At 43.2% G+C, this 13,499-nt stretch overlaps 1 protein-coding gene across 8 annotated transcripts in view; it reads left to right on the top strand.

Annotated features, from left to right (window-relative positions):
• LOC131887280 (cAMP-dependent protein kinase catalytic subunit 1-like) overlaps window positions 1–13,499 on the top strand; it is a 68,260-nt gene that overhangs the window by 52,653 nt on the left and 2,108 nt on the right. For 5 of the 8 annotated variants that reach the window (XR_009374022.1, XM_059235848.1, XM_059235847.1 and 2 more), the window contains 7 exons: window positions 6,475–6,536; window positions 10,302–10,430; window positions 10,520–10,618; window positions 11,449–11,531; window positions 12,187–12,313; window positions 12,391–12,609; window positions 12,906–13,070. Coding sequence is in view for 7 of the 8 variants with exons in the window: in XM_059235848.1 (XP_059091831.1) it covers window positions 6,475–6,536; window positions 10,302–10,430; window positions 10,520–10,618; window positions 11,449–11,531; window positions 12,187–12,313; window positions 12,391–12,609; window positions 12,906–13,070 (884 nt within the window). In the remaining variant the exon portion in view is untranslated. Of the gene's footprint in view, window positions 1–6,368; window positions 6,431–6,474; window positions 6,537–10,301; window positions 10,431–10,519; window positions 10,619–10,885; window positions 10,969–11,448; window positions 11,532–12,186; window positions 12,314–12,390; window positions 12,610–12,905; window positions 13,071–13,499 lie in introns of all 8 variants that reach the window. The other 3 variants (XM_059235846.1, XM_059235844.1, XM_059235843.1) reach the window with 3 other exon arrangements.

Raw genomic sequence — 13,499 nt, 5'->3', positions numbered from 1 at the left:
GGGGGGGGGGACATGAGGGGACACAACGATGCCAACGACGACGATATTTGTCACTCCTTAATCTCTGATATCAATATCATTCTTAATTCTGTAATATCATATGGCCTGAAACACTATCGTGATAAGCCCAGGGCAGGCAAGCATTCCAACGAGGTGGCGTGTCTGTAGGTAGACTTGAGCCTTAGCCTTCACCTCTACTGTACAAAGAGACGGGCATAGATTTACTATATAGAGAAGAGATTTAAACCCCGGGTCCACTTACTTCATTTGTCCTCCTTCGATCTCTCATGAATGGAATCGGATATACCAGGGTTATACACCAACCTCATCAATATCTTATGTAAAGAATGATAATGGCTTCAATCAGTATTTCGTTGTACAAATGATTCAAATTCAACTCAAGGGTCATTCGGGTAATTTGACGGACTGAACCTCTGAAGGGGCTCAATCAAGGTCAAAGAAACAGCCATCCAACATGGCCTCAATTTGAAGGATTGTTACCGTGCGTGGTTCGACATTATAATAATGCAAATAACATCTTTTTATTTTTCCTCTCGTTTCAGGTGAGTCCTCTCTGGTCCATTTTTCAGCTTTTATTCAAAATTTCAACGGACACTTGATTAGGATGTCCATGGGATGAATTCGCAATCTATTTAGGGGGGTAGGCCGCAGAAACTACATCTCCAGCAAATGCCAGTCAAGAAGCGATTATTTCAAATCACGAAGGGAAAACTTGTTTCATAGCCTCTTTGTCACCATGGGTTGACTGAAACAGAAAACAACGACAAGAAAGGAGAAAGAGCACATACACACACGCACACACTCACACACGAGCTCACTCAGTCACACACGTCCATAAAAAGTGCGCTCATGCTCAAAATTGAGTAACAATCCTCAGCACATGACGTTATGCCAAGCGTATCAATTGAATTTCCCTTATTTCAAATCCAAAAATAGACGGGATGGATGCTTGAAGTCCCTTTAGGATTGGATCAAAACGATCAGATCACAAAAGCAACGATGAAAGAAACCGTCTTTACCTTTAGGGCAAGGGCATTATTTGATTGCGTAGGCAATGAATATTTGGGCAGCCCCGCTTTTGTAAGATGTTCCCAACAAGGCATGGAAGTTATGTAACTTGGGTTGGGTCTGGATCCCCAACCTTTTGTTCCCCCTCATTCAAGGGTACAATGCATATCCTTATTAGACGTTTAAAACGCACGTTCACGCAAAACTGCTCCGAGGACTGAAAATCTCTTGAAAGGAACAGAAATCTCCACCAAGCCAATTAGTGCTAATGCCGAAACTTCCTGAGCGTAGCGTATTCAAAACCTTGCCATTTGATAGTCGTTGGCGATGCAAATCAGTGGCTACCAAATGCTGCACTAACATGGAGGTAAAATCACAGTCTCACAGATGTATCAGAATTCATCATGAGCGACTCCGTACGTGCTCTCGTACGTGCTCGAACTTGATCGAATATCTGTGGATCCTGGAGCTTGAACGGTTCAGCTGATCCCACCCCCGTGCCTAACTTTGGAATGCCGTTGGTATAAACGCCTTTTTTGTTGCCGAGTTAGTTGCTCAACCAATGGGTATTGAAATGGCTTAGGTAGTGTTGTCATTGTCAGGTGATCTCCATAGCATTAACAAGAGTCTCAGGAGGAGGTGGAGGATAAAGAATTAGTTAGTTCTCATTTCGGATTGAAAAGCATCACACGCATTTTCCACATTCTGTGCAATCGATTGGGCCAGAGACTTCCTGTGTGTGTTTGCAAGTGTATTGTTCCGCATCTTTTTGTTTCCTTTCTGTTCTGCTCCTCGTTTGTTATCGCTAAGGCAACGAAGGAACCTGGAAACACATGCGTTGAAATCGTGATGAATACGCCTTGAACAGGTTATGGACCGTGAATTGTCGAATCATTCCAATTTATTACAATTGCCAAAAATAAGGTTCACTGTCTTGGGGCCCCAATCCGATGTTAGACCTGATTAATCCAATCTGGCACTTGGACAAAAGTCCTTTTCCGTGGGCAATATACCTAGTTAGTTGTTGCAATCCAAAGCAACAGTTGTAATGTACAAGTGAAATGGATCCTGGCTCGTGTCTTTCCTAGATTGTTGGCTGGCCTTCATGACGTATGTTTTTGAGAGCATGAAGTAGGTAAGCCCCATCCGCACGTAGTACGTGTGCTTGGGTACGTACGCCTGCACAGGTGGTGGCTGTTGGCTGGTGTAGTAAGGATAAAGAAGGCCAACAACGATGTTGTGGGAAGGCTGCCCTGGCCCATCTGTGACAGGCCGTAACAAGTTCAAGTGCCAAATTTTTCCCTTCGAGACACTTTCTTGAAAGTGAGTGCGTGCATGCGTGCATGCGTGTGTGCGTGTGTGGGTCTTTGTATGTTGTATGAAATGCACAGTACATTCACCATATTTTACACGCTAGGGCAGCGGGTGTTGGAACAACACCATGGAGCCTCCATCATCTCGTTTTTAAAGATAGTGGATAGTGGTGGTGTGTTTTCTAACGATGTTGTAGTCCGAGCTGATCGATCAACTAAGGCCTTGCCTCTTCCTGATGTGGGGATCCGATTACAACACTGTGTGTGCGAAGAGTTTGCCGTTTGATTCTGTGTCCTGCTAGAAAACCTCCGTAGTGTGTTCATCTTTACTTTTTCCAAAATGGGGATGGTCAACTCAGCGTTAGCTCATTTGCCCGAGCAGAAAGTTTTTGAAAAACTGCGGAAACTCTCCACGGGCACCTTGAACAATTACGGTCAGTATGAGTGCTAAACAGAACATCAATAATAGCATGAGCAAGATTAGTAAAGCCATTTTGTTTTCCGAAAAAAAGTGTGAAACCTGGCGAGTAAGGAGTAAAGGTGTTCCTGGTGGTCCCCCTGTTGGTGCTTCAATTTGTAAATACCAAATTTTCAAAGATACGTGATGGTTAGATGTCTGCTTTTCCACTTCGATTTGGGTCCTCTTCAGTTGAGAGACGTTTGGCCTTTCTCGAGAAGAGATTTGGGAGTCCATCGGAATATTATATGGCAGAGTATCAACAATGATAATCCTCTCAGTATGGTCATGCTCTGGATGCTTGAGATAAACAGCTTAGTTAGAAACCCTTGTCTATTTTTTTATTGTTCTCTGATCGTCATTGGCCTTGACAGACTCAGCAGTGCTCTTTCCCCACGTCCGTCACAAAACGAAATGAAAGGTCAAACAAGGCCAAATCATTCGTCCGGTCTGGCAAGAACGGATGCTTATGAAAATGAGGTCAGAGCTTCATCGTTGAATAGGCTACGTACACACTGCAGGTCCCCAAAAGACAGACATTGATAGGCAGGACATTATCCAATCAAGGAGGGCGACAGGAAATCAGATTGACGTTGTGGTGGGGGGCAATCTTACTTTTTCGAGAATACAACAACGGAGTATTTACATTCAATTTGACGGAAAGCGAACAGAGCGAGTGTCCATCATGGCCAGCAGTACATCCAATATTGGATCGATTTCTGACCGAGAAACCGAGAGGGATATTGTTTTGTCTAAATTAATGGCACGGCCTCGAGTTCGTGTTTGACACGTTAATTTAAGGACCCAATGAAGTACGGTGTGGTTCCATACCTCACGGAGAAGCGAAAAGTTTTCTTTCCTTTACGTCGAGTGGTTCCAGAATCTTTGAAAGTTGAAGATTGGCTACATGGTCCAGAGACGCATTTCCCCTTGGTTCACTCGTTCACTCTCGCTATCCGTCCTTAAAAGCTCTGGCTCACTCTGTTCCACTTCTACAGAACATTGCTTACTAGAGCGGGGCTTGAAGAATTTCTTCGAGCATTTACTCTTTAGAGATATGTAAAAGAAGGACCAGTCCTAAGGCCGATGGTGGTGGCTGGCCTGGTGGAATTGAGGATCTGGAGGCGAGAACTTTTTTTGCCCCAATTTCCCTGCGCCGAAGTCTACACATTTTAGATACGAGGCAACATGAGAAGAAGAAGTTCCACCTCGCACGTAGCCAGACGCCCAAGCAATGCGGAAAGAGGCCTCTTGGACATAGCTGCCCTCGTATTCTGTCGTGGAAGTATCTTCTTCTTTTTCTTCTTCATCTTCTTCCCCTCCTCTCTTGTGTTCCTCTTAGTTGGTTCTTGGGCCATTGGACTAGTTTCCTTGCCAGATGGCTGGCCTCTCCGCTCGCTGGATGGGTTGTTGGCTTGCGTGCTTCCTTAAGTGCGTGCGTGCCAGGGGGTATGCTCGTTGGAGTGCTTACTCGCTCGGATGGAAACATGGTGGATGGGCCCGTGAGGTTGGCGGCCCATTTCAACTGAGCGCTTGTGGTTTTTTTTTTGGAGAATGCCTCCTTGGTCCCACGAGTTGTTCCATGACTTTTGTGGCACACTCTCCTTCTTCTCTCGCTTCTCCCCTCTCTTTCTCTTCTTCCTCCTCGTCGTCCTCGTCTTTCTGGGCTTCTTCTCCTCCTCCTCCTTCCACATGCCTTCCTTTTGCTAGCTTGTGGGTGCACACTTAATGTGAATGAGAGAGAGAGAAAGAGAAAGAAAGAAAAAGGAACTTTGGAGCTTTTAGTCTGGTTTGGGTTACCAGAGTGAAATAATGAGTTGTTGGGTTGTCGTGTTGGTGCATCTCTGAGCGGTAGTGATGGAGGTGGCTGTTCCGTGAGGGCGGCTTGTGTTGAACATGCAAAGATGTTCATCTTCTCGTGATCATCATCACCAGCTACACAATGATCTGTGGAAACTTGTGGCTCCTGTGCCAAGATGAGACGACGAGCCACATGTCGCGACAATCCTCCATCGTGTCATTGCGTTGATCGCCGGAGGTCCTTTTTGTCTTAGAGCTTCCAAGATCTAGAGCATCCAATCTGGCAATGTCAGCAATTTCTAAGGCTCTTCTGAGTGAAAGCGGCCGTCGCATTATACGGCCCTGATCCTGATCACGGAGTCAAAGTTTCTTGTAGTCCTCGTTATTCTTACTCGAGATGAAGAAATCCTTCAAACGAGGCAAGAGCCTTCTAACGAAACTCTCGAGTGCCAACAGTAGTGCTTCCACAAGTACCAACACCAGTTTTGATCAGCTGGAATCCTCCGCTCAACAAGTCTTTTGTAAGTTTTCATCTTCATTCAGAATCCATAATCACTTCTCACTTCCGAAAGGCTGGAAATGGACATCTGTTGGGCTTCATCCCCGATCTAGCGATTCAAGGCACCGCGAACTCTTTGTTCTACTCGAATCGAGTGAGACTAGTCGCCGGACTTGTCCCCACCGACCACAATAAAGAATACCTAAATAAATAGACAGACAGGCACACAAACAGGAAGACATACATACATGGGAAAACTGTTGTTGGTCTTGTTCCACCATCGCCCTACCAAGTGTAAATGTGTAAATGGAGTCAATAATGATGACTGTTCTGTACTCAATTCTCACCCACCCAAGGGCCCTTAAGGGAAAATTGTTGTCACACAATAGCAAGTCTAGTTAATGTATCAAAGCGGCCAGGATTCTGGAGCTGAAGTCTCGGCTAGGATCAAGTTCCATTTTCATGAGCTCTACCCAAACGACCTCTCTCATAAAGAGAGCATTTGGTGCTCTTAGAGATGAAGGCAACCTCCCATGCCTGACTGATCGTTGGTCATGATGGAAAGTTTACATTGATTTGAAAAGAACGAAAGAAAGTTTGCGTCCAGCTCTCGTATTAAGTCAGGACCAAGTTTGCTGCCTTTCTTTTCGATCGGATCACAATATTAGGGCGGGGTCAAACGAGCATCAGTCTAGCTTTATGCTTTATACGACCTGCTTTATCTTCCAGCTAGAAAACTGTTCCATTTTCCCGGCCTTACAACCATAGGTCTAGTAATGTAGACCCAATTCTATCTGACAAATTGAACGGTCAATCTCTTGTATGGGCGTACTGCATACTATCCATTGTGAAGAACCACTTAGAGTTACTTCTTTTCAGATTGGAAGAGGCATCAAGTGGAAAGTTCCTTTGGAGCAGTTTTCTATTCCAAATGATTGGAACATCCCCCCCCCCCACCTGTCACGTAGAAACCATTGACTTGACCTTTATGTTTGAACGTCTACAAACTTGGACTTGTTTGAAGCTATGGTCATTAGGCTGCCAATGACTTTCAATCAGAAGTTTTAAAAACATCACATTTTTTTGTAATGTGTTTTCCTCACTGTTCGTGATTTGAGGTTTTCCCTGGCTAGAGATGTATGTTTCATAACTATGTTAGGGCGTTCGTCATATTTTCTAGGGCCTAATTATGAAACAGGAAGCAACCCTCCTCGCTCGATCTGAATCGCGTTGGTGCTGTTTTCTTTAACTGTTGTTCTTTTTCATGCAGTCAAGGAATTTCTCGAAACAGCCAAAGAGGAGTTCGAGGAGAAGTGGAAGAATCCCAAGCGAGTGAGTGCTTTCAATAATCCCCTATTTTCCCATTTGTTTTTCAGTGCAAGACTTTCTGGAAAAGGCCAAAAAAGAGTTTGAGGAGAACTGGGTTAAAAATCCCAAAGTAAGTCGATTTTGTGGGGATCTAAAATCATCAGGAACAGAATGACCACCTTTGTCAGCTTTGGCTTCTTCATTTTCCTGTGGCGATGTGAGAACGCAAGGGGAAGGGATTTGTTCGTTCTGTCAGAACTTTTTTCTCGAAACGGGGAAATCGATGCGATCAGTGCTCTGTACAAAAGGAGATGTGCACGCACTGCATGCACGCCTCCAATTCGGCTTAGTTTGGCTCCAGGAATTGAGCTCGAGCGGGTGGTGCGTGTACTCTTCTGCATAGTACCAGAGAACTTGATTGTGAATGAGAAAGAAGAAAGAGAGAAAGTGACGTCAAGTGCGTTGCTTGGGGGCTCGATCTATCAACCTATTGTACTTGAACCGAAGGTTCCAGAAGAGGAACCTAATGCCTTTTGAACACGATCCGATGGCCCTTGGGAAGTAGAACGAAGGGGGTGGGGAATCATGCAAAGATCGCTTTACAAGACAGGCTGTGCTCTCTCTTTCTCGCTCTTTCTCTCTTTCTTTGCCCTTTACTCTTGTCCCGTGTATTTTAAAATTTCATACTAATCACTGAGATTGATCGAGTCCTTTTGGCGTTTATCCTGGGTTCTCGTCTCCTTCTCAACCTAAGCTTTGGTGATGGTGGCAATTTCCGTCCTCCTCAATTTCAAGTAGACTAAGTATACTGTACTTGGGAGCTTTTGGGATAAGTCATAACTCCTCTTCTCCATCTTTTCTCGCCTTTTTTTCCAGAAACGATGCCCAATGATAACAGCATGAACATGTGTTATATGATTATTATTATCATTATCATTGTTGCTGTTGCTGTTGTTACTACTACTTCTTCGTCTACTACTAGTACTAGTACTACTATTTCGTTCCCGTATATTATTACTCCGTGAAATGTTTATCATTTTTCAAGTATTTCAAGGTGACTGTCCTGCTCACTGCGTCTCGTCTAGTAGTACGCCAAAGATGCTTTCCCTCATTCTCCAAAATACTACCTTAGTAGGGAGTCTCATGAAAGAAGGAAAAGCGCTTGAAAGTGATTGAAGCATTTGTCCTTTTTTTCCTTCTAGTTCTTTTGACTAATTAATAGCTAGAAACGACGAGACTGAAACTTGATTCCACCCACGCGCCTTTGGTAGGGCCTGCCTCTCTTTGACCTAAAAATGCTTTTGCTTCTCCACCTGGTTAATTGCATTTCCCATTTCCATTTCAAAAGGAACTGAAAGAGTAGATAGAAAACGTTCTGTTCCTAAAATCTTAACTGGTCGTGGGAAATTATTTTCACTTTTAAACTTTATCTCATAATAGTGATTCTTGATTCCTCATGGACTTTGAAGCGTATGATCGCGTCGAGGCCCAGTGGGAATCATCAGACTGCGATAAATGTACGTAATTATTGCCTGACTACTTTCAAGTCATAATAGTAATAATCTCCTGAGTGAGCCCTGAGCAATCAGAGGACAAAGCAATGAGAAGAATGAGTTCATTCCAAGGGTGGAACATGCGAGAGACGAACCTACCAAAAAGCACCGCCGACTGTTCCTCATCCATTCTGAAGGGCGTCTCGTTCTTGATGAAACGCCAATTATTGAGCCAACGCTTTCACAAAAAGAGCTTTTCTAGGCTGGATAGCGACAAAACTCCGCCACTTGGGCAGGAGTCTCTCGGCCTCTGTCTCAGTCGAACACCGTACTTTGGGAACCACCTCGATTACGCTCTCACGTTAAATGGAACTGTCGGGGATTTATTCTTTTCCACGGATTACAGCTATTTTCGGCTGACATGCTAGAGTCGTGTCTAAAGGCTTAATAGCATCAGACAGCTACCATCTATGTACCGTGTGTGGCTTCCCAACCCATCCGTTTCAAAGCTTAGCACGAAATTAATTTGGCCCAAGATGTGCGTGATTGGGCACCAATTTAGTCAGAACGAGATCCGAGCCGAGTTGCACTTGGTCGCCCGCCCCTTTTGCAATAAACCTCCTCGGCCACTCACAGGGTGGCCGGAAATATCGGCATTAAATCAATTGAAGGACAAATTTTGTTAATAAATACAATTTCAAATTGCCGTGTTAAGTAAAGAAAATTCAAGGGAAAATGTAGCACGATACTATGATTTTGGGCATTTTGTGCAGGAATAATTAGTCAAACATCACAGCCAACTTACACCGTGATCCAAGGGAGTTTTCAACTTTTGTGTGAGTTATGCTTCAAAACTCCAATATCTTTTTTGATGTCAGATTATTTTGAGCCAACATTTTGCACCTTTGATGTATTTTTGCCATTGCTAATATCGTGGTTGAATATCAGAATACTGTTTTTTCAACAAGCCGGCAAATTGAAATAAATGACAAATTTAGTCTGTAACCGGCACAGGTTGCCTGTGATGTTTGACTAAATTTTCCCGTCACAAAATCAGAGTGCCCCTCTCCATTATTCCTTTAATTTCCTTTACTTCACATGTCAAATAGTTATCTGACATGGTAATCGAATAGTAATTGCACAAACATTTAAAGAATAAGTTCTGAGCGAATCCATCGATAAGGCCTTCATTTACGACCACAGTAGCCTCCAAACTGCGACGAACTTCATCACAGATCGCACGAGAGGAGAGCAAGCTGCGTTATACTTGCTCGCCATGACTGAAATACTTCTCATGTGCAGAGGCGACTTATGGTGGCTTTGCCAAATTCACTCCTGTTTCTTTGATAGCGGGAAATGAGAATAATACTTTCTAGGAAACCTTAACAGATAATGACCAAGGCTCAAGTGCTTGCACGTACAATTTTGATTAGAAAGTTTAATCGAGTTGTTTTTCAATGATCAAGAAGGAATTGACGTTATTTCCGGCCACCCTGTACCTATTTTATGGTACGACGTACGTTGAAGAAGAATCCCATTTTCGACCTTCACAACCAAGCTGAGCTTGTTAGAAACCTCGTATATATCCTTTCTGTATCTGGAAGGATGTCTCATCTTGTATGGAAGGCTGAACAACATGAGTTGGTTGTTGGCGTTTAGGGACAGATTTTGAACACTTTGCGAGCTTCGTGAGAAGATAATGAGAGAAGTTTTTTTTCTCGCGTCCTTCCTTTGGCAAGACCTTTATTGACCTTGAGGAGATAATCGCAGAAGGTTAAAACGTGAACAGGATTCTCAAAACTAACTGAACCGTAATGCAACAAACTTAAAGGCTTCTTTTGGAGACTAATTCCGCATTAATCGCAATTTTTCATTTTTGAAGGGTAAAGGCACGAAGAGAAATTTAAATTTGCTGCTAGTAAAAGTTCATTTTTTGTGTGGGGTTTGGGTGCATATGTTGCTGGCTTTAAATGCCAGATTGATTGATATCTGTCGAAAAGTCGAGATGTCCGCATCCATCTATTGGTCTTTGACGAATTCAATCAAGTGGATCCTAAGATGTGTGTGATTTCGTCAGTCGTCCGTCCCAACGTAATCCGGTTCTTCCATATGTTGCGTCCATTTTTGGAAGTGAGTGCAGGTCTAAATCGAACTCCCCTTTGGATTGGAGATCGCCAGTTTTATCTTTATTCTCTCTGCCCGGACCCACTCAAATGTCATGAAATCATCCAACCCGAAGGAGATGGTATCGACAAAAATGCACCCCAACGAGTTAATGACATTTTACGGAGTAGTAGTACAACAGTTCCACTAACAATGAATAATGAAGTCCAATACGTGTTGTGACTCTCCCGCGTATTTGAATCCACAAATAAGGAAATTGTTCCCTCTTCTCTTTGCAGAACACAGCATGTTTGGATGATTTCGAGCGGTTAAAAACCCTGGGAACCGGTTCTTTTGGCCGGGTGATGTTGGCAAAGCACAAAGAGAAAAATACATATTATGCCATGAAAATCCTAGACAAACAAAAGGTACGTGATATGATCGAATTGGCTCCATTGGTCTTGGTTGCTTAAATATGTAATGCTTTTGTGATTGGAACACGTGGTTCGTCTTTCAGGTGGTCAAATTGAAGCAGGTTGAACATACTCTGAACGAGAAACGCATCCTTCAAGCCATCTCGTTTCCCTTCCTCGTCAACTTGGAGTTTCATTTCAAGGTTCGTAGATGATTCAGTGAGAAGATGAGGGCCCTTTTTCTTTAACACATTCCCAACTTCCCAACACCCCATTTCATGGGGTAGAAAAGAGTCGATTGATCGTAGACCCGAACCCCCAGGAATTGAGGTGGAAACTAATGGATTTCTTGGTGAAGGCAACGCTCACTTGATTCAAGGGTATCCCACCCCTGTTCCCATCCATACCACAATACGTATAGGAACATTGCCCATTGTTAATCTTTCATGTTTCACATTTCTCCCAATCAGGACAATAGTAATTTATACATGGTTCTCGAGTTCATATCTGGTGGGGAGATGTTCAGTCATCTGCGAAGACTTGGAAAGTTTAGGTACTTACCTTCCTCCGACCTCATTCACGAGACCGCTCCTCGTCCTTCTCCTTTGTAGTTACCCAAACGAATGATTGGGACCAAGTAGTAGATCTTGTTTCAAAGCCCTAGTCATCCGGACAATATTGGATCTTAGTGATTAGCTGTGTTACTTCTTGATTGATCTCGGCATCATCATCATCACCACCACCAGTACCACCAACCGTTGAGACTCAACTTAACTTACATATTTAGAATCATGGACAATGATTCTCATTACCATGCTAACTAACACTGTGACTTGTTCTTGTGATCACTCACAAATTGTGCTGTTCTATTAGTAAGGTTATCATTCCGATTCCCTTTCTTATTCTTCTTATTTTTATGATCAGTATCCTCATCATCTTGTTCATCACCGCTATTATTACAGCTATTATCTTAAGTGTGATTGTAGTGCCTAGGCTCCTTATTTGTATTCCGTTTTAATTTTTTTCGTTTTAGGACAATTCTAATCTCTATATGATTCTGGAGTATGTCCCCGGGGGAGAGATGTTCTCTCACTTGCGAAAAATTGGACGCTTTAGGTAGGTGGTGGCATTGGCCACGCCCCTTGAATTTCATCGCATTTTTAATCTTCTATAACATCTTCTCCTTCCTTGACCATGCACGAGACGTGAACAAACCACGTTGTTTCCATTGAATTTGAGTTTCCAACAGTACTGATCAAACATTTTGAAAGGCTTCTAAGATTTGGGGTTGGCTTCCCGTGGCAACTTGAACGCCCAAATGGAACATTCAATTTCCACATATGGCGATTCACATTTACCATGCTGAAATTTTCATCAACCAGTCGAAAAAGGCAAAAGTCACTAACCCAAAACCTGAACCCGGGTCTATTTTACAAAACAGCATGTTCCCTTGGCAATTTAAGGCAGTCGCTTTATTCAGTTCTAACTTTTTTTGAGCTTTTTCTTACAATTTATTCCATCTGTGCTAAGTTATTAACCATTGTCCGGATATTGTAGTGCATGTCCATGTGCTTTTTTTGAGTGTCCGTTCCTTTGTGAAGTACTCGATAAAGATCAAATGTTAATAGATGCCGGCCTTCAGTCACTTACCTACATGTACATTCACGTGTCTGCGGATCGACCCATCTACTAATGTTTGTCTACGTAGAGTGTGAGCGTTTTCATAAGACATTAAGAAACGGTTATTGAAAGTCTCTTTTCATTATTACAGCGAGGTTCACTCCAGGTTTTACGCAGCTCAAATTGTGCTGGCATTTGAATACCTTCATTACCTAGATCTTATATATCGTGATCTAAAGCCAGAAAATCTACTCATCGATAGTCAGGGCTATCTTAAGGTATGTAATGTCTTGTAGCATCCATCTACAACAGATGAATTGAATAATTAATTGTTGTCTGGTTTATGATTTTCTAGATCACAGATTTCGGTTTTGCCAAACGGGTCAAGGGAAGGACTTGGACCCTCTGTGGAACCCCCGAGTATCTAGCGCCAGAAATTATCCTCAGCAAGGGTTATAACAAGGCCGTGGATTGGTGGGCCTTGGGCGTCCTTATGTATGAGATGGCTGCTGGATATCCTCCATTCTTTGCAGACCAACCGATTCAAATCTATGAAAAAATTGTGTCCGGACGGGTAAGTCACGTTTTAGATCGATTTGTAGCCCCCTTCCCGCCCCATGCCGTGTCCTTTAAAACCTGTTTTGTCTGGATTTGACACGACAGTAAAGACGCTTCGCCATCCAAACTTGTACTCCATTTTGCACAACTACGTTCTAATTTTCGAGCTGCTGTACCCGACGTATTGTTGAGGATGGCAAACCATTGCGATGACCAATGCGACTACTCTCTAAATGAGTTGCCTTTATTATTGTCATCTATGTTAATTGATCAAATCTAGGATGGCTTCTAAGTCCTCAAATTCTGTTCCAGGTTCGGTTCCCATCCCATTTCAGCTCAGAACTGAGGGATCTTCTTCGGTATTTGCTACAAGTGGACTTGACCAAGCGATACGGGAACCTCAAGAACGGCGTCAACGACATTAAGATCCATAAATGGTTCACAGCAACAGACTGGATTGCCATCTATCAGAAGAAGGTAACCGCCGCGTGTTTGTTCACCTTGGCTAGCTGCCTCCATTTTCCTGGCTTAACATCTGCACGATTTTTCATATTGCGGATAACCCCTTTTGCTCTGATTTGACTCCCATCTTGTCGGCCAATTCGGCCTCCTTGCACGACATCGAGAATGTCACAAACACATGACAAGAGCCTTCTGTTGGTCAGGTTGTTAGTTAGTTTCTGTCTACCTTACAGTAGTAGAGAGAGCGTGCGTGATTCATACATTGAAGGTAGTAGCTCTGCCAAGAAGGAACTGAACTTTACTTCGAATCCAGGGAGCCTTTCTGAGATGCTTCTCAACAATTTCCGATATCTACTCTCTATCTTTTAAATATTGGCTAACTGTACCGGTTGCCTTGCTTTGTATGGATTGAAATGTCGAGGTGAATTTGAAACTTCTCGCTTT

Source organism: Tigriopus californicus, chromosome 9, assembly GCF_007210705.1.
Source record: "Tigriopus californicus strain San Diego chromosome 9, Tcal_SD_v2.1, whole genome shotgun sequence".
NCBI lineage: Eukaryota > Metazoa > Arthropoda > Copepoda > Harpacticoida > Harpacticidae > Tigriopus > Tigriopus californicus.
This window is presented reverse-complemented; position numbering and strand designations above follow the sequence as displayed.